This window comes from Aphelocoma coerulescens, chromosome 20 (assembly GCF_041296385.1).
Source record: "Aphelocoma coerulescens isolate FSJ_1873_10779 chromosome 20, UR_Acoe_1.0, whole genome shotgun sequence".
NCBI lineage: Eukaryota > Metazoa > Chordata > Aves > Passeriformes > Corvidae > Aphelocoma > Aphelocoma coerulescens.
Window position 1 is genome coordinate 14,995,084 of NC_091033.1, and position 24,380 is coordinate 15,019,463.

At 47.3% G+C, this 24,380-nt stretch overlaps 1 protein-coding gene across 5 annotated transcripts; it reads left to right on the top strand.

Moving 5' to 3' along the window:
* The first annotated feature begins 407 nt into the window (after positions 1-407).
* On the top strand, positions 408-24,186 carry ADNP (activity dependent neuroprotector homeobox). Of its 5 annotated transcripts, XM_069033775.1 has the most exons (8): positions 1,565-1,875; positions 5,005-5,127; positions 9,843-9,997; positions 11,305-11,350; positions 12,478-12,784; positions 16,971-17,083; positions 18,126-18,218; positions 20,066-24,186. In XM_069033775.1, the coding sequence occupies exons 4-8, from the start codon at positions 11,312-11,314 to the stop codon at positions 23,192-23,194; spliced, it is 3,681 nt and encodes a 1,226-aa protein (XP_068889876.1). In that variant the 5' UTR covers positions 1,565-1,875; positions 5,005-5,127; positions 9,843-9,997; positions 11,305-11,311; the 3' UTR covers positions 23,195-24,186. The 5 variants fall into 5 exon arrangements, with proteins under 5 accessions (XP_068889875.1, XP_068889879.1, XP_068889878.1 ...); XM_069033774.1 differs by lacking the exons at positions 1,565-1,875; positions 5,005-5,127 and adding an exon at positions 408-509; XM_069033778.1 differs by lacking the exons at positions 1,565-1,875; positions 5,005-5,127; positions 11,305-11,350 and adding exons at positions 408-509; positions 11,618-11,804.
* Positions 24,187-24,380: the final 194 nt, after the last annotated feature.

A 24,380-nucleotide genomic window follows, 5' to 3' on the forward strand; every position in this document is an offset into this window, starting at 1 on the left:
CCCGGTGCGCCCCGCGGGGGCCCCCCCGTGGCGGGGCCGTGTCACCGCCCGGTGCCGCGGGCGCGGCGGGGCCGGTCCCGCCGGGACCCCCGGGGCTTCCCCGCCCCCCCGGGGCGCGGCCCCCTCCCCTCCCGCCGGACAATGAGTCCCGTATGCTAATGAGGGTCTGGCGTCACTTCCGCTCTTTCTCGGCCGCCATCTTGGCCCGGGCAGGCTCTGGGCAGCGGGACCCGGCTGTATTGTCTGAGGGGCCCGGGCGCTGCCCCCGCCCGCCGCCCGCGCCCCCGCCCCGGGCACCCGGCCCAGTGACCGCCGCCCCCGCCCCCGAGGCCGCTCCGCACCGCCCGCCCCGCACACTGCCCCCCCCCCCCCGTCATCCCCCCCTTTGTCTCCCCCGCGCCGCTGCCGGCTCCGCTCCGCCCGCCCGCCCCGGGACCGGGCGGCGCCGGGGAGGGTCCGGCGCCCCCCCCCGCCCCAGCCCGCCCTCGCTGCGAGGAGAGCCCGGTCAGGTAGGTGCGAGCGCGGGTCCGCGGTGCGACCCGGGCGGGGACAGCGCCCGACCGCCCCCTCCCTCCCCCGGGCATCCCGCGCCGTGCCCGCCGCCCTGCCCGCCGCACCGGGCGTGCGGAGCTGGCAGCGGCCCCTCCCCGCCCGCACACATGTTGAGGAGCCCCGGCGGCTGTGGGGACCGCGGCGCTGCTCCCTCCCCGCCGCCGGCCCCGGCCGCCTCCCTTCCCCACACGGACGTGTCCCGGCAGCCCGAGGGAGCGGGACCGCGAGCCGCCGGCCGGGTCCGGCATCCCGGTGTGCAGCTGCACCGGGCCCAGCCGGCGGAGTTGATGCTGGAGCGGCGCCGGGGATGCGATGAATGGGAGCAGCGGAGGGGTCCCTGGCCGCGGGAAAAGGCGGGATCCGCCGCTGCCATCCCGAGCCGCAGCTGCGGGATGGAGCGCCGTTGCCTCACCCGTCCCTGCCCCGGGCTACGGTTACCGAAACCCGTTTCTCAGACAAAGGCGGGGGACACCGAACCCGGCGCCTCGCAGCCGCACCGGCCAGATACCCCCGTGCCGCGCACCCCCTTCCCCCGGCGGCTGCAGCCCGGGCGGTGGTTCCGAAACAAGTGGCAGTGCGTGCGCGGTGCCGGGGTGTCCGCGCACCCCCGGTCCCCCCGGTGCCTCCCGGCAGCGGCCGCGGGCGTGACACCCCGGCCCCCCCCCAAATCCACCGCAGCCCGGCCGGGGCGCTGCGCGGCGGCAGCCGGCAGGGGGCGCCCTGCGCGCCGGGCACCGCTGCGGCGGGGGGCGGGGGCAGCGGCCGGGGGGACCGGGGGCTTGCGGGAGGCACCGGGCGGCTCGGGCCGGGCTGCGGGGCTCGGGCCCGGGTCGTGTCACAGCTCAGCCGGGGCTCGCCGTAGCGCTGGCTGTCCCAGCTCTGGGCACGTGGCTGCAGCCCCCAGCCCACGGTGTGGGGCGAGCCTCGAGGGGCTTTGTCTGGGACCGCAGGGCAGAGCCCCCGTAACTGGGCGCTTCCAGGTGTTGATGGTCGTTGTTTGTTGGGTGTATTTAAGCCGCTTGGTAGATGTCAAAGTGGTATGCATTCCATGTAGAGATATTCCCCTTTTTCTTAAGTTTGTTTTTTTTCCTAGCTATGTTTTTATTTATTTTTGCTGCTATTTCCTATTTCTGTTTGGAGGTGTGAGGTAACGGAGGCAGAGGATTCCCGCCTGTCAGGGTATCGTGGACCGACCTTAGCTGGCTGCTGTGCAGCTCAGCCCTGTGTGCCCCAGCAGTGCTCCCTCCTGCAGGGTCTCCTACTCGGGAAAACTTTCACTTCAGGACTCTGGAAACTCATAATCACAAGTTGTCATCCTTCTAGGTGAGAAAGATCAGTCTGCTTAAGAAACAGAAAAGCCTTTTTCTGCTTTTAATAACAAACCAAAGCAAAGCTTGGCTCCTTTGCAGATGTGCAGTTGCAGATGTTGGGCAGTAATTTGATATCAGCAGATGGACATCTACCATGATTTGTGCTGAAATCTTAAAAGAGACAACAGAAGAGGAATACTGTTGTTAAGAGAATTGCACCAGATACTGATGGGTTGTAACATAATGGTTACCTTTTCTGAAGATTATTGAAGCAAATACTTCCAGCTTCATTCTGAATAGAGATGTCCTTTCTGACATACAACAAGTAACTTGTTCTCCAGAAGCTGACTGGTTTTCTACTATTTCTTGGTGGTTAGCTGCCCTTTGCTCACATTAATATTATTTCTTAGTTAGCATTCAAGAATGACTTTTTGGTATCCAACAGACATGAGATGCTCCCAGGGGACATCTCTGAGATGATTGAAAACTGATATGGTTTTAGTGCCCCATTACTAAAAAGAATTTTTTTTTGTTTTGAATTGAAGTGATGGTCTATCAGACAGGTTTGTAGAAGGCATCTCTGTAGGTTACCACTATTTTTGCTTCAGGGTATATTGTCATGAAAAGGCTGTAAGTTCACTTGTGTTAAGCTTTGGGAGGGAGATGCTGTTGGATGTGCAGGAGATGAGGAAAGTGAAAGGGGACTCGTTTGCTTGTAGAGGAGACAGACAAGTGTCACAGTTAGGAACGAAAAGTCTTCACAGGAGAGGAACTTCTTGACTGTTTTGGAAAGTGCAGTGTTAAGCATCAGCTGCACAAACACAGCACCCAGGAAGGTGTGTGTGCTCCTCAGGCTGAGAGGAAGAACTTGATGGGTACTCTCTGTGTGTAGGGCAGAAGTTCCCAGTGGTCAGAAGATGTCCGTTAGCATTTCAGAAGTGCTCGCTGTCACTGAGACAGTGGTCCCTGTTATTGCCACAGTGTGTGGGTTAAGCTGAGACAGTGTGAAGTCTCATTTGTGGGGTGCTGCCCAGACTCCCTGTGCGGGTCCTGAGCTTGCTGTGAGCTGTAGGACACATGTTCTTGGGGCAGGTGAGTCGTGCTGCTCACACACTGCAGGGTGAATAATGGGTGATTATTCCCAGCCCAGCTTTACCACTCAGTAATAACATAAATACTGAAAGTAAACATTGGCGTTTATAGTAGAATTCCTGGAATACAGAAACATATCAGAATCTTATCAGTAGTCATAAGTCATACAGTCCAAATGTATATTTTATAGCTGTTTATTAAGATGGCAGCTGATTTGACTGATGCAAAGAAAGAAATTGAAACAAGTGATTTTGTGGAAGCAAAGATGGTGCTTCTGGGTTAATGTGTTTCTTTTGAGGTGGCTGTAAATAAGATTTAGCAGCTTAATAGGAAATGTATTGGGGTGGGTTTTTTGGGGTTTTGTTTTCAGAAAAGGAAAGTTATCTTTGCTCCACTACTTGAGATGTTTAAGGGAGACAAAATTCCATTGGGAATGAACAAAGCAGTATCAGATCTGAGGAGGACCAGTCTAAAGACTGTAGGAGAGCTGCCAGGAGATGCAGGGAACAGCTCTGGGGCTGCAACTGCTCAGCTGCTCAGTGTGTTGTTTCACAAGTGCCATTGGAGCTGCTCTCTCTGCATGGGCAAAAGTGGGGGATTTAAAAAAATTGTTAGTTCAGCTGAGTTTGTATATTAATAATGCTACATTTAGTGGCATTATTTTCTTTAAGATGCATGCAACATGCTTGTTTAAAAAGGCAACAGCTGACTATGCTGGCCTGCATCTAAACAAGCAGCACACGATTTTTTTTTTGTTATATTGAGTCAAGATCTGCTCTGTGCCTAGATTTGTATACATAGAGAGAGAGTATGGTTCCTATGAACACAGTCATAGCAGGCTAATTTTTAATGTGGAGATAGTCCTGCTTATATAAACAAGTTGTTGATAGAGGTGTGTTTCTTGATAGTGTAAGAGATGGAGATGACAATGAAAAGTGCTGCTCTGAGTCTCTTTGCATTGGAAGAAAAAGAACCCTTGCTGATGTTAATTTAGTTTTACTAAAAATAAATCCTATACCTGCAGTATATGTGGAAGGTTTGTTTTGCCTCACCTGACACATTTGGGAAGAATGCCCTTGTTTTCCTAGGCAGGGTGGCCAAATTGGCCCATTCCTTTTGAGCTTTCAGGAAGAACTTAGATCTGGTTTAAAAATCAAATGGGTGTTTCAGATTCGAATAAAGGCTTCTTCAAGAGGGTGTAACTCCTGTTATCTACCTGAGGGCCATGTGCCTCAAGGCAAGAACTGCATTGTTCAGAGCTTCACTGTAGCTCTGGTGTCAAAAGGCAAACAGGAGCTTGTATTTAGTGTCTCTCATTTCACTGTAGTGCTCTTGAATGTGAATGACAGTTGATGGTTTGGAGTAAGAATGGAGTAAATACCATTTTTTCTGCAGTGAGTCACTTTGAGTTACCACCATTTATATCCTTACTTTTTTTTTTTTTTTTTTTAAGGTGGCATTAAAGACTGTTTAGATGAAAACTGACAGTGGTTGTTGAGTCCAAGGCCTGTGTAGTTGGCCTTGTGGACACATCACACCTGCAGATGTATGCAGATCATGTAGCAAAAACCTTTCATTTAGGATCTACTTCTCAAGTATTATCTAAAACTATTTACAAGAAACAAAAATAAAGCAACTGTGTGAGCAGCTGTTCCCTGAGGGAGCACTCCAACTCCTCCAGTCCTGCAGTGGAGGAAAGGGCCTGCTCTCAAGCCTGCCTTCACTCGCTGTTGGCTGTTTCTTCCGTGCCCCAGCTCCTGTCCCCTCTCCCAGGTCTCAGCCAATACTTTCTTTCACCCTGTTCTCCCTCTTGTGTGCATTGATTTCTGATGGGACTCTGGATCTCAGTTTTTTGTGCTTTTGCTGCCCCTGGGCCAAGGAAGCTGTTGGTGATGCAGCTTCATAGCAGCAACAGTAAGGGGAGAAAATGGCTCTGGAAATCTAAGTGGGCAAGATAGTGGTCTTAAAATACCTTTTTTCACCTAAACAGTCAAACTCAAGTTTGTAATCTTCTTTTTTGTTTTGTTTCCCCATTGTTGCTACTATGAAGCCCTTTGCCTATTGAAGGTTCCTGAGGCAGATGGAAGACAGCAGTAGCTGAGGTGGACTAACGCTGGATTGTAGGCAGGGATTGGACCCCTTGGGAGCTATGCTTAGACAGAGAGGGAGAGAGGTAAGAAGTGTGCAGTGGTAAGACTGATTTGAAGCTCTTGTTTACAGCCTTTCCCCCGTGTTGTAATGGCAGCGTTTGTGCCTGGCGTATGTGAAGTGTAAGGCAAGGGAAAACAACCAGCACCAACCTCCTTCAGTGCCTATTTTTACCCTTGGAAAACTCAGATGCAGCCAGTTGGCGAGATCCCTCCAGTATCTGATGGATCTGCTGTCTGAGAAAGCATGGATTGGCGGGGCTTTGGATGAGCTGGGGAAAGTATTCGTGTGCTCTTTTGTGTGCTGGTTTGTGCTGCCCCTCGCATGCAGCCCTGCCTTTGGCTGCTGAGGGCACAGCAGGGCTGCTCTGCACTCTGGGTGTGAATACCTGAGTATGTCTGTGTGTGTGAGAGCTGCCAGGGCAGGGCTGGAGCTGCTTCCCCGGGCCTTGGCCCGGGCCCAGCACCTCTGTTTGGGTGAGGGAAGGAGCTGCTCTGCCCCAAACCACTCCTCTGGCTGCATCAGGGCTCTGCTCTGGCTGTTGACATAGTGCTGATGTCAGGAAACATGACACAGAGGGCAGGGAACCGTTTTCACTTGCAGTCTAATCTGGTTGCAGTTTCCCAGTCGGTGTAATCCAATCATAAATTACATGTATGTTGATTATTTGCTTTGTTCTTGCACATTTCACAGTGTCTACTGTGCTGCTTTGTTTAATTACACAAATGTTTTTTGTGAGCTTTGGATTGAAAATTTTAAAATGATTCTTGATTAAATTTAAATGGTAACTGCTCATTCATTAAACATGCTTCTATTTCCAAAATTATTTTTATTCTGGGATTGTTCATGCTTAGGTACAATCTAGATGAGGATTATTTTGGATTTGTGGAGCATATTCATGCAGCCTTTTTTCCTGATCACTGAAGTGTGGATATCATGGTGTAAGCAAATAATATCCTTTGTGCTTCAATGATCTCCAGTCTCAATTTCAAATTTCTGCAAGATGTGCAGGCTTTATTGCATTTCACACCAAAATCTTTTAGAAATAGCCCTGAACAAGCCTGGCTCTCACACTGAGGATGTGTATTGAATATTGATTTGACTGCCCATGTTGTGTGCATATAAACATTTATCTGTGGAGGTCTCGAACAGTCACAAAAGATGTTCTCTAAGATGGCAGGAGGTGTGCAAGCCTAATTCTTGAGCTGTGAGTGCCTCTAATTCAGGATTTCCTATGCCCTAGAGAATGGACATGATTTCAAAGTGCTTTTCAGAATGCAGTAGAGGTTGCCAGAGTTGATGTGGCCTTTATCAAGTGTGTTGAAAAGATCCCTCAGAAAACATTCAACTTCAGCTACCAGCATTCTTTAACATACTTCAGCCTACATCATCAGAATCGGAAAACCCACCAGGAGTTCCCAGAAGAGCCTAGGGAAGCAGATTGTTCATCAGAACAGAAATAAGGAGTTGTGGTTCCCAGAGCAATCAAAATTTGACCCTTTTGTATCTCACAGTGGGGTATAGAGATGCCACAGTGCCCAGGACTCTTCCTACTGAACCGAAGTTGATGAGGAAACAGTTAATTCCCGCTCAGTTTTGCAGTGAGTGTCCACACCCACCAGATGGAGCTTCGGGCTCCAGTGGAAAATTCCAGAAATTGAGCAAGAATGAGAAGTGTGTGAATTACTTAGGAGATCTTTCTGCTGGACTGCAGAAGGTGGTTTTTTAGCCTTTAAATAAAGAATGAATGGAGAGTGAGGCATATCAGCCTTACTGATTCCTTTCACTACAACTGCCTTCCATAGTTCTTCCTCTGATGGGAAGTTGGGAGTTCTTAGTGCAAGAGTCACCAAGCCGAGCTTAGACAGCAAGCCCAAACAAAAAGGTATAAAACAGAGTTTCATAAGCTTTTGCTGAAAATTGCCTGTAACCACTGAAACAGCAAGTTAAAAGTTTTTAGCCTCAGAATTTCCTGCCAAGGATAAGGTGGGGTGTTTTAGTACCGAATTTTAGATGGACTTCTCTCCTGAGGCCATGCTTGTATAGGATGTTCTGAGAAGTGGTGTGAAATGGTCTTTTTGTTTTGACACACAGCTTGAAACTGGTTTTGGAAGTTGCTGATCTAATCTCTGAAGTGGTTTCTAATATTTTTTAAATCCTTGGCTTTTTGACAAAGGGGCTGTTAACAAATTGCCTGTGAGGGAGAGCTGGAGTGTGTCTTGTGCACAGTGTGGCTCAGGTCTTACAGTGCTTTGTCCAGGTGGCATCTTGCAGTTGAGGATTTCCTTCAGTTTCATAATCTCAGTTTTAAAACTGAGGTTTTCAGAGAGTGTAATTGAGGGTTTGTGTTGATTCCTCTTTCATGTGCCCAGTTCTGTTTTGGATACAGACCTGAGCAGAAGAGCTGGGGCTCAATCAGTGCAGGTGCTGGCTCTGCACCCCAAATTCCCACTGGAGCAGAGCTGTGGGCAGCTGAAGGACCACACTGCTCCTGGGCAGGAGCTTCCTGCTGCAGGGGGCTCAGGGGACAGGCTGAGGAGGTGCTCTCAGTTGGAAATGTCGTGTTACAAAACAGGCTCCCTCCAGGATTATAGCGGATTGGAAAAGGAGCCCTCAGTTGTCTGGCATTTCTGATGTGCTGCTAAACTGCAAATCTCATTACCTTCACAGGAGTGTGGGTGCACAGCCCTCGGAAAAGTAGGCCAGAAATGCTTAAATAAGGAGGAGAGGGAAGAGTCCAAGGGAAGAAAGTGAAAATGCTCAATGTCAGCCAGAGAGAGGTGTGTTGGAATAGACTCTTCAGTCACTCAGTACAGGGAGGAGAGAGAGTTAATTGCAACTCTTACTTTCAAGGAAGTTTTCAGCAGTTTCTGTTCTCCCAAATTCTCTCTTCTCCCTGATACTTCTACTCCTTTTTGTCTCATTTGCTCACTCTTCCCTGAGATATCCTTGTGCTTCCTGGCTATCATTGCTCCTTGCTCAGCTGTCCTGGAATTGTCAGGTCCCAGGGACAGGCCGTCAGTGTCCTCATGTGAATATAGAGTATTCTACACCATCACATCACAGAGTATCGTTTAACCTGCATACACTGAGAGGCAGCTTTTCTGTTGCTGTGGGAACCACAGGTTCATTTTCTTGCATATTTTCCCTGTATTTTAAGATATTTCACTCAGTGTTGCGCTACCAGCCTTCTCTACAAATCTGTGTTCATGGCTGGCTTTTAGAGCATGCTATGAAATGCACTTCACTCAGCAAATTATTAAAAGTTACCTTGTTTCAAAAGCAGTTGGAATAGGGAAATAAAAAGCACAGTATTGAGAAGCCAACTCTTGTTTCATCTCGCCCAGGAACACAGAGCTGCTGCCATCTCTGATGTTCAGTGTTGGGCTGTTAGGTATAAACCAGTAACTTCTTCAGCTTGAAATGCTGGCAGAATACTGGCCAAAATCAAAGGAATTTGGATGACATAAAGTAAGAAGCATGCCATATGCTTGGAGATCCTTGTCAGCAGCACAGCACAGGGAAATGCTACTCAGTGTTTGGGAGACCCAGCATGGGATGAAGTACTTCCCTGAGCTCAGTATCATCAGCCTGATGCAGTAATTGCCGCTGATCTGCTCTCAAGGCTGATGGGTCCTCACCCAGAAGTGTGTTTGCTGCAGGGAGGACTCCCTGGGAGAGAGTTCATTTGGACTTGCTAGATACACAGGGACACAAGTGTGCCTTCTAGTCAGAAAATGATCCAGTGTAAAACAAAATAACCCATCATCCATCCTTGCATGGCTGAAGGTGTGGGTGATGGTCTTGTTAAAGCAGATGCGACATTCCAGCATTCAGTTTTGCCACCATGTGAAGTACTTCAAGAATGCTGTCTTTTTAAATTTCTTAAAATGTTGTAGTGTCTTATGTTGGAAGTGTACTTGCCAAAGAAAAGCACTCTGTACTTCAAGCTGTGGATGTTCTGTGTGAATAATCAAGAGATTAAAATCTAACAATTTATATGGCTGTATTCCCTGGCAGAGTAATTATTAATGACTCAACAAGTTTTGCTTTTATAAACTAGAGATTTGGTTGTTTCAGATTTCATGGTTCTAATGTTACGTTTTGTGTTTCCAGTCTGTGCAAGACTGACTTTCTGTCCATGGGTGATGTGAGTCGAAGAGAGATCAATCTGCCAACAGAAGTGTGATCATTTACATGCCATTCCCCCACACTTCCCATCCTCTGCCAGTTTTAATCTGAGTGCTTCGCAGAGGAATGTGTGTCCCCAGGGCTGTGGCTGAAGGCCGTGTCACCTGTTTGATGTCCCATTGTCATGTCAGGTGGGACCTGTTTGCACGGGGACCTCCCAGGAAGTGTCCAAGGGTGGTACCGAGTGTCCCTCTGGGGTCCCCAGGTGCAGCTGTGCTGTGGTGCTGATAGCTCCTGTGAGGTGCACACTGAGGGTAAGCCACAGCACTCCAGAGGGTAGATGGAGTGTGAGGAGGAGCACCCCCAGCGTCTGTACTGCTGGGCTTCTGAACTGGGTAACGGAGCTGAAATCCGAGCACTGAAAGGTTCCTCAAGCAGCATCCCCGGCAGAATCGGTTGTTGAAGCACAAACCTGCTCAGACTTGCTGCAGCACAGCTGCCCTGCAGCCCTGGCAGAGGCATGGGGGCTGGGGTTTGTACTTATCGATGTGAGACTGCCCTTACCACATCTCTTATCTCTTGTCTCTCCCACTTTGTTTTGTCCCGCAGGATATGAGCCGTCCTCTGTGCCCGGGCTTTGGGCTCCCCCAGGGGGTGTAGCAGAACCCTGAGGGGGGCATTCTGCAAGGAGAATTGGCTTTGGAGGCTTGTGCATGAAACTTGTCCAATGAGTCTGAGACGCCCAAGCACCATTCATTTTGGAGGTAAATGCCTCATCAGAAGTACTGAGGAGATGGGGAGGAGTTAAGATTTTCATTGGCAAAGTATGGGCAAAAAGTAGTTGAAAGGATAGTTTTGACTGTTTACTTCTGAGGTTTGGACATTTTGAACTTAAAGGAACACCAACTTGGACTCTAGAAAAACTGAGGGGCTGGGGGCCTTTGGATTACATCACTCTGGCAGCTTCACTGCAGCTTAATTGGCCTCCTGGTTTAATATTTTCCTTCTTCCGTTGGTTTAAAACAAAAAAAAAAAAAAGGTTTTTAAAAAAGAGGTGAAAACAAAAGCTGGTTTAGACTTCAGGAGAGATGACTCTGGACTGCTAAACAAGCTGGGGGAAACCCTCTGACTTGGGATAGGGAAGTTCAGAGATCTACAATTTAAGTTGGATGTCCCTTTAAGCTATTCCTTGAAATATGACATGACTTATTTTGAATCTCAAGTGAAATGTTTAATTTTGGAAATTCAGCTGAAATGTTCTTTACTACGGTATTTTCTATCATTTGTCTATAAACTGCTGTGTCAAAGTGGGCTGTATAAAGGGATGGAGGGAAGAATCCTGTGAAAAGATAACATCAAAGGGGGGGGAAACCCCCAACCACAAACCAAACAAAAACAAATGAAAGAAAATATAACAATGACAGATTGAAATGTTGGTACTTGCCTTGGGTGGGGGAGGGAGGGAGAATCGTTTGCATGATGTGTTTCACTTCCAGTTTACTTAATGCTATTGTTATTGAAATTGAACCAGGTTACTGATAAAATTGTAGCGATAATGTACATTTAAAAAGTTAATGAGTTAAGTTTGCTCTAGTAAACAGCAGTAATGTCCTGGCACCCAGCCCACAGAGAACTGAAACTATGGTACAAATTTGCACTGTCTGGGTTGCACTGAGGATGCTGATCCTGGGTTCCCGTTGCTTTTTGAATTTAATGCCAGCTGTTACTGAGAAATATTTAATACCCCAACCCAGGCTGTCTGGTAGAGAGTTACCCTTTTAATGAAGTAATTTTTAGCATAATCTGAATTTTATGTACTAATGTGTTACCAAGCTGCATGAATTTTTCTGATCATGGTGTTTGACTCTGCTGCAGCCCTTCCCTTTTAGCATTATTATGGGTATTAAGAAATTTGGGGTTGAATTATTGGAATGAAAGCCATGGGATCATGATACAGACCTAACAAAGGCAATGGACCAGAGTAGAGCATTTAAGTGTGTGGGGTGGGTTGTATTGTAAGGGAAAGGAACAGCTTTTAGAATAAGGGTTTGAAACATTGCTTTTTCTGTAGGAAAAAGATGGAGTATTGCATGCTGGGAACAAGTGCTTTCCATAAGGTAGCTAAATTTTAAAAGTACATTTGTTTCATTTTGTTTTAGGCTTTGCTTAAGTATTGTAATCTAGTAATTTTGTCCTTTCTGCAGTTTTCATTTTGATTAGACCTCTGCAACTCTCTTCAAAACTTAACAAAAACCCAACCAAAAAACTCAAACCTGGTCCACAACTGCAGTTTGCCATTTCTGAAACATTGCTTAGTGTGTACAGAAAAATATTTAAAGGTTATCAATACTGGTATAAATTCTTCCATGATTTCAAAATTGCAGGTATTATCACTGTTACATTTGAAGATGTGAATGTGTTGGGTGACTACAGAGAAATGACCAAAAGTAAAAACAATTTGTTAAATGTAGTCTCCACTGACACCTCTTTAGAACCAAAAAGCCCCAAGCCTCAAAACACCAGCCCCAAGAAGCCCCCACTCCTCAGGAATGCTGTCAGCAGAAACTCCAAGTAAATAGTCTCATTTTTTTCCCTTTGTTCCTGTGAATAGCAAGACATAACACACGGAGGAAGTCTGGGTAGATGAGTCAGGACTTATTTCATTAACTGCAGTTAAATGTTTTGGCCAGGTTTCCCCAGGAAACAAAGCTTACACAATTTTTCAGATTGTGGCTTGTCTCCTAATCCCCCCTCCCTCCTCCCAGCCAAGAGAAAAGGGAGCCATTTTCACTCAAATTGGGTGGAGATGGAGGTCTGGAAAGAAAAATGAGCACCTGTAAGTTGGATTAAATGTATCTCCAGGAAGAGAGGAGCCAGGTTTGAAGGTCCCCAAGTTCCCTTCCCAACTCTGTCCACAGCCTGTTCCTTCAGCGGGAGCAGCAATGCCAAGGGGCTGCCAAAGGCTCTGGGGGAGCAGGAGCTGCAGGGAGGGGACAGAAATGCCACTGTTCAAGCTGGGGCTCCTGGGGGCTCCCGGGGTCACTGCCCAGTGCCGCTGAGGCAGCCCCTGGAGCTGGCCCAGCCTGGCCTTACCCAGCTTGGAGCAAGCCCTGGTTCAGGAGGGAAGAGGCAGAGAAGGGCATTGCCTTGACTGAGTGTGTGAAGTGTTGAGCGCCAAATGAGGTGTTGTGCCTGACTGAGTGTGTGTATAGTGCATTATTCCATGGATACGATATTATTGCAGGTACAGCAGCAGCTCATGATGCCCCGTAAAGCTTTTCTTTCCCAGAAAGAAAAGCAGGCTCGTGCCAGGGAAAGGGATATGTTAAAAAAGAGGAGGAGGCGACAAGACTATCTCAAAAGAAGCGTGGAGCCGCAGAAAAATACAGAAACAATAAAATGGCACAGGGATGATGAGAAGAGGAGAGAAAATGAGCAAGTTAAGGACAAAGATATCAAGAAGCGGTGGAGACAGGATGAGAGAGAACGACGAAAGAATGTGGACGCTATGAATTGGCACAGGGAAGAGGAGAAGAGGGAAAATGAGCGAGGTAAGGACCAAGAAGGCCAAGAACCAGCAAAGAAAGGAGGAGAGGGGGAAAGAGCACGGAAAGGATGGACCTTGTGAAGCAGCAGAGGATGATGAGGGGGAGAGGGGAAAACAGAGAGGAAGAGCAGTTGTGTTTTATAAGCATGCACAGAAATAACAGTAAATAGTACCTTTTAGTTTAGAATTTATAGAAAATCTGCTTTAATGAACAAGAGTTCTTACACTGCTGATTATTTTAATAAGATAAGATTGAGCTGAGTATGTCTGTGAACTCACAGCCACGATGGCACAGAACAGGCTGGGTTTGCACCTTGCTTATACAATTGTCTGTTTTGCACACTTGTTCATACCTAATGCTTTGTTCAGCACTGTAGTTGGTAATTCTGGTTGTCAGATCACCAAAAAATTCAGGTTTTCTCAGTCTTCGTAATAGGAATAAATGAGAGCATTAGGAATGGAAGGGTCAACCTCATGTGCTCATAAGAGAAGGTAAAACTGATGCTTTATTTTATTCTTTTTAATAATGTTCCTTAGAGGGCTGTAATCGCATCCGCAGTTTTATTCTGAGGTCAGTTACTTAGCAAAAGTTGAATGGAAGTGTAAATTTCATGGAACGCTTTTAAGAAACATTCAGCTCAAGAGATAAAAAGAAGAAATGAGAAGACATTAAGAAGAAATTCTTCCCTGTGAGGCCCTGACAGAGGCATCCCAGAGCAGCTGTGGCTGCCCCATCCCTGGAAGTGTCCAGGGCCAGGTTGGACGGGGCTTGGAGCAACCTGGGATAGTGGAAGGTGTCCCTGTCCATGGCAGGGGTGGAACTGGATGGGCTTTAATGTCCCTTCCCACCCAGGCCATCCCATGATGATCCTATGAAGAAATTACCTTAGTGCAGAAGGGGTAGGTGGAGTGGCCTCTGTGAAGAGCCCTGGGGTCCCTGGTCAAGTCGTACAGGTCTGGGGTACCTGAACAAGATAAAATGCTCTGGGGACTAGGGGGGTTTGTTTACAGCTTTTGGGGATTCCATGGTGGGTTTTCATTTGCCATTTCCCAGTGATGCTGTCCCCAGACCGTGCTGAGTGCAGACTCCTGCTCAGTGCAGTGCTCAGGGTCTCCCATGTTCAGTGCCTGCTGGTCGTGGGAGGCTTCCCTGGCAGTGGGCAGGACATGGTGGCATTTCCAGTTAAGCATAAAGAGAATAAAACCTAGAGTAGATTTGCTGGAAAACTAGACTGGTGCTGTCGTGGTTCTTTTGCACAGCAGGATCTTCCTCCATATTATTTCTTTAGGTCTTTATTTCTGGTTGAAAACCATTGTTTTACTCTGCAGCCCGTGACAGTAGAAATCCTTTGTGCTTGGTTGTACTGTAGCAAAGCTGAGACGTGAACCAAGCACAGGGACCACCCTGAAAAATGTCCAGACATGAAAGTAACACAATGGGACACATTTGGAATATTGGTTGAAGATTTCAGTCGAGAGAAAAAGGTGTGTTGGTGTGAAGCTGGTGCACCTTTCCCAGAGTCACAACAGCCTTGTTCCCTGTGGGTGCTTTGAAGCTGCATGTGGGAAGATCCCCCATTTCCTGGGTCAGAGCAGGAGCAGCCCAACACCTTTTACCTGGGGAATCAAAGGGGGGTCCTGACCAGGGCCGAAGTACAAAAGGCCCATTGGAGAATTAAGATTTCAGTTACACTAAAATAGAAACAGCTTTTGCAGTGTAGAGATGGATGCAAGCTTTCTGTCCTTCATCCCCTCTGATGATTTGACTGCTGTGGGGCTTTAGTGTTTCTCCCTCTGTCCCTGAGGGCACACCTTCTGTGGGGTCAGAGTGCAGTGCTGGGGGTGAGATCAGAGGGAGGGCTCTTTGCACCAGCACAGGAATGTGGTGAAGAAAACATTCACTGTTGCAAATGCAAAACAAAAACTTTGATGGTGGTTCTTCTAAGTTAGTAATCTTTTGCTCTTTCATAGCTTGTCTTTTCTGCTTGCATTTGGCTACTGAATTGTTCTTGGAGTCAATACCTGGCTGTGGACAAGACCTTTATGCTGGGAACTGCACAGAGCAAAGGAAGGTTCCAGATATTGCTCACAGTCGCTGTGCTTCCTTTGCCATTCCTTTGTGACTAGAGCAGTCAGACAGTTTGTGTACACACACACTGGAGATGAGGGAGATCTTTGGATCTGCCTTCTGAGGCACTTGAAGATCCTACCTGGATATTTCTAGTCAGGGTGTTGTTGGGGCTGGTTTTAAGCAGTCATTTATTCATTCCACCCAGCGCTTCAGTGTGGATTGATGTGGTCAGAGATACTCCAGGTGTCTTCCCTTAAACATCAGCTTTTGGTCAGATAAAGGATACCTCATTTCCAGACCAGCATTAATGCCTTGATGATGATTTGAGAGGCTGCTTAATCCCAACTGCTTTAATGTCCCCATCCAAGGAGGTGCCAGCAGAGTGATGTTTACATTACAACTGAAGTTACTTGCTGTAAATAGAAATGGATGGAGATGCTAAAAGCTTTTGTTGTAGTCACAGACTGTAATAATATCAGGCTCTCCACTCACTATGATTAAACAGTCAGACATTTCCTAAATAAAATTAACTGTATTTGCTTAAGGATGAGGGATTTTGTTGCGATTAGGTGACTTGCATTCAGCTATCCAGCAGAACTTGTAAGGTTGATGTTAAAAGGTGACATTTAGAAGTTCAGGTTTCGTGTGAAGATCTAACTCTGTCTTCTGTTGTGATGGGTGGTGATAAAAACATCCAGGGAATTTCTTGTCTTTAAAATTTGACTGAGGCAGGCAAAGGGCAGAGACAAAAAGAAGCTGCAGATAGACCAGAGATGTTGTTTCCAGGCACTTGTAAATAATTGGCTTGGAGTTTCTATATATCATGATACCTGTGGCATGTTCAGCTGTACTACACACAGGTATTAAGAGAAAGCATTTGATTCCTTTGGTGAAGGAGTTCATGGGCATTTGGAAATCAGCTATTTGATATCAAGCAGTATTTTGAGACTTGTGGCTGACCCAAGTGTACAAGTGGTCAGTGCCTAAAGACAAGCTCTGCACTGACTCTGGCTGTGTCATGAGACCAAAAATGCTTTTGTTTGCAAGCACAGGGGTTCATTCTTGGGTTTCAAAGAAAGCAGCCCAGCTTGCCAGGAGCTTTAACGTGCACTGTGTTCATGCACTGCTCTTTTCTGCAGCTCCTATTAATCCCCTGGAATAACATTTCTGATGATCTCCTTGGATTTGAAATTCACTTGAAAATATTAATTCAAATCCTGAACATACTTGACTGAGCTGCTTCACTGCATTTTTTCTGAAAAATGGAAAAATGGGATCATGCAGCGACTGGAGGTGTTTCTGAAGCAGTGAAATGACCCTTCATTTCTTTAAAAGGCACCTGGCTTGCTTTAGGTTGTATGAAACATGGTTTTTACAGTAGAGCTGAGGATGGATAGAGTGTCAGAAAAGAGCAGTTCATGAGCTGGGCAGCCCCAGCCAGGCCCAGTGGAACTGTGGGCACTGATGGGAGGGAGGCTGACAGTTCCCAGGGACACTGAGAGGTTTAAGCCATCTCTTGTACTTTTCCCAGTGGTTTCTCTCTCTGGAGGGATCTGACCAAGCTTTCAGGTCCCCTCTTCTTAGGAGAATGTTTGCTAAACAGCTTCAGCCAGCTGAAGCTCTGAGTACAGTAAAGGGAGGAAACAGCATTAATTTCTTACCCTGCCTTCAGGAGAATACAAGAAGCATCTTTGTCACTGAAGAGACACTGTGAAATCTCTTACAAGATGGACACAAACCTTGAAGCTCAGCTTGCCAGTTTTCAAATCAGTTAGGATACATTGCACAGGAGAGAATTGAGTTCTGAAGTACTTCACTGTAGGGGTTTATAAAGACAGACACTCTAAAAAAATAAAAGTTTTTTCCAGAGGCAGCCCATTGCTCCTGCAATAGTTGTTCCAGCAGTTTGTTGCCTTTTTAGAAGTGCCCTCTGCAGCCTCATGGGCAGCCTCAGCAAGGAACAAGCCAGAGAATGTGGCAGTGTGCTAGGGAATGGTACAGCTCTGATACCTGTTCTGTGGGGAAATGAGGCAGGCAATTACTGATAATTAAAAGTGCAGCACTATCAGACAAAACACATTTGACTGAAACCTTTTCTCTTACTCTTCTTTTTCAATAGAAACTATGTTCCAACTTCCTGTCAACAACCTTGGCAGTTTAAGAAAGGCCCGGAAAACTGTGAAAAAAATTCTTAGTGACATTGGTTTGGAATACTGTAAAGAACATATAGAAGTAAGTATGGCACCTCCAAGGGTTAGAGCTAAAATGCTGCAGAGTTAGGAGGACAGTGAGGTATTTGTGTATGCCATGATTTATTTTTAGACCTGTTTAGATTTCACACAAAGTAGGAATTAATTAGAAACTTGAGATATAATGTACCTGTAAACACTTCTAGAAATATTAGTGGCTACTGAGCATCCAGGAATGCTGCAAGAACCAGGAATTGTGTGGGATACTGGGGCAGAAATGGGTCTGAGGTTTTCAGGAAGTGTTTGTGCTGCAGCAGGTCCTGAAGTTACAGAATCACCTCTGTGCCTGGGTCAGTTCCTACAAGGGAAGGGTGTTTGTGCTGCTCTTCTGGACAAACTTCATCTCTGTGGCTTTGCATGTTCTTTCAGTGTCTCTTTAAAGAGCATTTAAGTGAGATGTGTAAGAAAGAAATGCCAGTCCTTCCTGCTTGCAGAATTCGTGGAGCAAGTCTCACATTTAAGGGGAGAATTCTGAACTGGGACAATGTTACTTGCAGTATTCATTTCAGTGGAGTCCTTATGTGCTGCTGACTTCATGCCAAAGGTGAAATGCCAAAGAAATGCTTCATAAGATAATTTTTTTAATAAGAATTGAGTGTCTTGGACATCACACATGTCCAACTTTAAAAGCTTCCTGTGTGAAATTAATTAAAAGCCAAACAAAACAAATACCACACCACCACCCCCCAACAAAGCAGCCAAAAATCCCCCAAATCCACACATCAGTTTGGGAATGTTTTTCTCCAGGATTGCTTTTGGAATGAGATGAGTTTGTAACTACATTGTTGGGTTGGTCAGGAGGATGAGTGGTGAAGGTGTTCTGCAGGTGTTTTGTGATGTGGAGAATATTGAGAACTCTACCCCTCCCAGGAGGTGCCCCCCAAACTCCCCCACTCCTCGAGTGATGGTCTCTGCCCTGGCCAGCAGCACCTGGGAGGATGCAGGGGTGCTCAGGGATTGCTTAAGGGAGCCCTTGGGCCTTGGTTCTGACTCTCTGTCCTCTCTTCCCATCTTCCCTTCTCCAGGATTTTAAGCAGTTTGAACCTAATGACTTTTATTTGAAAAACACTACATGGGAGGATGTGGGACTGTGGGACCCATCGCTTACAAAAAACCAGGTTGGTAAGAGTTTCAGTTGACACTGAGGCTGGAGATGGGTTGTGCTGAAGGGCATTTCACAGATATTGCCAAGAGCTTTTCCTGCAGTTTTCCTCATGGATTTTCATGTGTTGGCAGCTCAAGGGACAGCAAAAAGCTACCTTCTTTTTTCTTTGCTTTGTTAAGTTGTTCCTTATCAGGAGCCTGGCCGGCCAATACTGCAGAGCTGGTGGGTCCTTGTTCAAGTCTGCACATTAGGAGCCCATTCCCACCTGTTCCTAAGCCTAGCACAATTCCACTGGCCCTCTGGCCAAAAGAGCAACAACTTTATACAGCTGGCAGTGAGTCTTTTGCCTTTCCTGAAATGTTTTATTCTTGGTTTCCATCCCTTCCGAAGCCGTTCTCACTGGACACGTCTCTGTGCTCAGTGCAGGGTCGCTGTCCATGCAGCCCTGGGTCCCACAGGCTGTGTGTCCCACATCTGCTTTGGGCATTCTAGTTCTGCACAGCAGCTCAGTGATACTGGAAGTTCTGCTGTTGAGATGTTTCTTAGCCAGTAATAAAGGAATTTTGAGTTGAGCCAGCAGTGGACGGAGGAAATGATGCTGTTGGTTCAAGCAAGTGGTGTGGGCTGCAGCAGCCTCTCCTGGAGCTGCAGGACAGAGTCACTGCAGCAGTGACAGGTCAGAAACCTCTCTACAAAGGAATCCCTCCGTGAGCACCTCAGAGCTCTTAGAGGAAACTGGGACCTGTCCTGTGATGGATTCCTAGTGTTAATCTGAAATGACCCTTTAGTACTGTCTTGCATAAAACACACTGATGTCCCTTTTTCCAGGTAACCCAGAATAAAAATTGGAATATAAAAGGAGGCAGCTCTTGGTTGGTTGGGGCCAGTCTCCAGCCCACCAGGTGTGTGAGGCTTCAGCAGGTGGCCAGAACAGATATTCCAGATTCCTTCTGCAGAGGGAGAGTGCAGTTCTCCAGCTCCCTCACCTGTGACCTGTGTGTAGCTCGGTGCACAGGACTTGTTCTGACGCTCAGGAGGAATCTCTGTAACTCTGAATTCCATGTGTTACCCCACCTGAAGTGCCAGGTTGCTTGTGGCTGTCCCCAAGGCCAGTGGAACTTCAGACTGTGCTATAGCAGTTGACAGGAGCTGCACTGGCACCGTGTTAAATGGTACAAAAGCTGCAGGCAAACTGCAGGGGTGGAATTCTCAAATTCCTTTTTGTTCCTCATTCAAGATTGGTTTAAGAATCAGGTTTATGCTTTGATCACAAGGAAGAAGCTTGGTGGCTTTAAGGGCTTGTGTAGCCTGGGTCTTGGTAAGCTTAAATCCTTTTGTTCCCCCAAAATAAGTTTGGAATTCCATCTTTGCTATTAAAGTGTGTAATGGATAAAGACACTGAAATGGCTCAAGTTATAGATCCATCTTACATCTCAAAAGTTTGGCAGATTTAGGTGGGCAGTATCTAATCTGGATACAGTGTCATTTTCTTAAACAATCCTGCTTGGCTTTCCCCCAGAAAGGAGCTTACAGGGACCTTTTCTTGCAGCTCAGCTGCAGGGAGGAGGCTTTTTGTGATTGATAGGGAAAGACGCTTCTGACTCAGCCTCACCTGCCAAGGCCATGGTTGAACCCTTGAGGGACCCCTTGGCACTCACCACCTCGTGTATGTTCATGTGATCAGCTTTTTAGGGCCTGATCTGCAGGCCAGAACTGGGAAAGAAGTGAATTGAAGGTTTGAGACAGTAGCAGGGAGTCTCATGAGTATTGTTTAGAAAATCTGCATAGAGAATATCATGGGTGTTAATTTGCTGAGAAGCGCTGTTGAATATTTAGTCTGTGCTCTGTTCTCTGTTCAAGGACTATCGGACAAAGCCCTTTTGCTGCAGTGCATGTCCCTTCTCCTCGAAGTTCTTTTCAGCCTACAAAAGCCACTTCCGGAATGTTCACAGCGAAGACTTTGAGAACAGGATCCTGCTCAACTGCCCCTACTGTACCTTCAACGCGGACAAAAAGACTTTGGAAACGCACATTAAAATATTCCACGCTCCCAACGCCAATACACCGAGTGGAGGCATCAGCACTTTCAAAGATAAAAACAAACACGAGAGCCTTAAACCCAAGCAGGCTGACAGTGTGGAACAAGCTGTTTATTACTGTAAGAAGTGCACTTACCGTGACCCGCTCTACGAAATCGTTCGAAAGCACATTTACAGGGAACATTTTCAGCACGTTGCTGCTCCTTACATAGCCAAGGGAGGCGAAAAGTCCCTCAATGGTGCAGTTCCATTGAGCTCCAGTGCCCGAGAGGAGGGGGGTATCCACTGCAAACGATGCCTTTTCATGCCGAAATCCTACGAAGCTTTAGTCCAGCACGTGATCGAAGACCACGAACGGATCGGATACCAGGTCACGGCAATGATAGGTCACACTAACGTGGTGGTTCCAAGATCTAAACCTCTGATGCTAATAGCTCCCAAACCCCAGGATAAAAAGCCTATGGGACTCCCTCAGAGGATGGGTGCCCTCTCTGCTGGCAGTGTCCGCTCACTCTCGTCACAGCAGATGATGAACAGACTCACTATACCAAAGCCCACATTAAATTCTGCAGGAGTCAATATGATGTCAAATGTTCACCTACAGCAGAACAACTACGGGGTCAAATCAGTACCCCCCAGTTACGTTGGTCAGCCAGGGGGGAGGCTCAGCCTTAGTGGCAATTCACCTGTTTCTCTTTCCCAGCAATCACAAAGCATGAAACAGTTTTCAGCAAGTGGCAATGGAAGGCCTTACACTCTGGGAGGGGAGCAGAGGTCCCAGGCCTCAGCCAGGTACTCGCTGCAGTCTGCCAACTCCTCCTCGCTGTCGTCAGCGCAGCTCAAACAGGCATCACTGTCACAGACCCAGGCAGCATCCAGAGCTCTGGGTCAGTCTGGCTCCAAATCCCCCGTGGCCGCTACAGGTCCTTCCACTGTTAACACCTCGTCCACACAGAAGTGGAAAATCTGTACAATCTGCAACGAGCTGTTCCCCGAAAATGTGTACAGTGTCCACTTTGAGAAGGAGCACAAGGCTGAGAAGGTGCCTGCAGTGGCCAACTACATCATGAAAATCCATAACTTCACGAGCAAATGTCTCTACTGTAACCGCTACCTGCCCACGGACACGCTGCTCAATCACATGCTGATCCACGGGCTGTCCTGCCCCTACTGCCGCTCCACCTTCAACGATGTGGAGAAGATGGCTGCCCATATGCGCATGGTGCACGTGGATGAGGAGATGGGACCTAAAACTGACTCCACCCTGACCTTTGATTTGACATTGCAGCAGGGCAGCCACACGAACATACACCTCCTTGTCACCACCTACAACCTGCGGGATGCTCCTGCCGAATCCGTAGCTTACCACGCTCAGAACACCCCCCCGGTTCCACCAAAACCACAGCCCAAAATCCAGGAGAAATCTGACGTACCAGTCAAAAGTTCTCCGCAAGCAGCAGTGCCCTACAAAAAAGATGTGGGGAAAACTCTGTGTCCTCTGTGCTTTTCAATCCTAAAAGGCCCCATCTCTGATGCCCTGGCACATCACCTCCGGGAGAGGCACCAGGTGATTCAGACGGTTCACCCCGTGGAGAAGAAGCTGACCTACAAGTGCATCCACTGCCTGGGCGTGTACACGAGCAACATGACGGCCTCCACCATAACGCTGCACCTGGTGCACTGCAGGGGCGTGGGCAAGACCCAGAACGGGCAGGACAAAGGGACATCGTCCCGGCTGGGCCAGTCCCCTGCGGCGGCGCCCGTGAAACGCACCTACGAACACATGGAGTTCCCCTTGATGAAGAAGAGGAAGATGGACGATGATGACTCCCCCTCTGCCTTTGAGGAGAAGCCTGAAGAACCCGTAGTTCTAGCACTGGACCCCAAGGGTCACGAAGATGATTCATACGAAGCCAGGAAAACATTTCTTACAAAATATTTCAATAAGCAGCCCTACCCCACTCGGAGAGAGATCGAAAAGCTGGCGGCCAGTTTGTGGCTCTGGAAATCTGATATTGCATCTCACTTTAGCAACAAAAGGAAGAAATGTGTTAGGGATTGTGAAAAATACAAACCCGGGGTGCTGCTGGGCTTCAACATGAAAGAGCTGAACAAAGTCAAACATGAGATGGATTTTGATGCTGAATGGCTGTTTGAAAACCATGACGAGAAGAATTCCAGAGTCAATGTCAGTAAGACTGTTGATAAAAAAATCAACTTAGAAAAAGACAATGACAGTTCCTCAGACAGCTATGAAAACCTAGAAGAGGAGTACAATGAGAGCCAAAGTCCCTTCGGCCAGCGCATCTCTGACGTCGGTGGAAAACCCTCGTCCGACAGCACAGTGCAGAACCCTGAGGACAGCATAGCCAAGGAAATCGTGGAGGAAAATGCGTTACAGTCTCCAGAGAAGGCTGACCAAAAACAAGAGGAAAGCTCTAAATACAAAGAGATGATTTCTGCTGAAGAACCAACAAAACTGGTAGGTGATGTTTCAGACAGTGAAGGGGATCAGGATGACCAGGATGACGCAGTGGAATGGAAAGATGGAGCTTCCCAGTCTGAAAGCGGGCCTGGTTCCCAGCAGGTTTCAGATTTTGAAGATAATGCTTTGGAGGTAAAACCAGAAGTGTGGACAGATGAATCTTCTCAAAGTGAAGATGCCGGGAGCAGTAAACCCCCTGTGGAGGCCAAGGGGGGTGGATCTGAAAGTGATGAAGAACAGTCAAAGTGGAAGAATCGTTCCTATGGAAAAGTAGAAGGGTTTTGGTCCAAGGACCAGTCACAATGGAAAAATGCCTCCGAGCTGGAGGAGAGCCTGGCCAGCGAGCAGATGGAGTGGCAGGGCAGCACAATGGACAGCGAGGACGGCGAGGGCTTCGGGGCCGTGGGGGCCGAGCCCATGCACGGCAGCCTGCCCGGGGTGGAGCTCAGCAGCCAGCAGGCGTGAGCGGCTCTGCCCACGGCGGCACTGCCCGGGCACTGCTCCGCTCCCAGCCGCTCCTGCCCCGCGGGCACCGCCTGGCCTGGGGGCCGCTGCTGCCTGGGCTCCTGTACAGATCTGCTGGCCCAGGGGCTGGGGAGTTCCTGCTGGGATGAGCACAGTAACTTAATGTGAAAACGGATACGCTGGTGGCTCCAGAATGCACACAGAGAAAAGCAGAGGATTATTTTATCTGCATTTTCAACCCTCCTTTCACCTTGTCCATGTTGAGTTGTGTCTTTCCAAGAGGCCCCTCTCCGGTAGCGCCGTGCCAGCGACCCGGTGCCCTGTATAGCAGACTCTGGGGAAATGGAGTTTTCATGTATCATTCTGAATAGTTGAAATGTATATTTGTACAGTCTTTTAGACCTATTCAAGTGAAGCTTATGGAACTGTTCTTGTGTACCCATCATAGATCTGTTTCTCTTTTTTAGTGTTGCCCTGCTGTGTAATAAATGCTGTACCTAGTTTCCCTAGCAAAGCTTGAGACTGCTCTAGTATCAATTTTGACAAACTTAGTTTTTGCACATAACCTTGTACAATCTCCAACCAGAGGCCAGCAACATAAAAATATATCTGGGCTCTGTTGTATTATAGAATTTTCTTGTTCTGAATATCCTTGACATGACAACTGATGACAAACATATTTCAGAGCCATTTTCTGAAATCTTTTAAGCTAAAAAAGAAAAATCACATGCAAGAAACAAGTTTGCAGCTACTAATTTTGACACCTTTTAGATCTGTATAAAAGTGTATTGTGTTGAAGCAGCACACTGAGACAAAGTGCTGGGTTTGGATATTTAGTTTTATCTTTAGTTAACACCACCAAGGTGTTGTATTCATTTATACCATCTAATATATACACACTGTTGTAGTATGTATAATTTTGTGATCTTTATTTCCCTTTGTATTCTTCATTTAAGCATCTAAATAAATTGCTGTATTGTGCTTAATGTAAATATTTGCTTTATTATATGCTAATGCTACATTCCTGGCTGGTAAATCCCACCTCACTATATTTAGTTCCTTCTTTTTTGCCTTTGTTTTTCCAAATGCACTCGAGCCCTGCTGGGGCCTCTCTGTTTAGTACTTACTGAATACTTATCTCCTTCAAGGTTATTGAAAATTTACAGAATAACTTGGGCTGAAATGT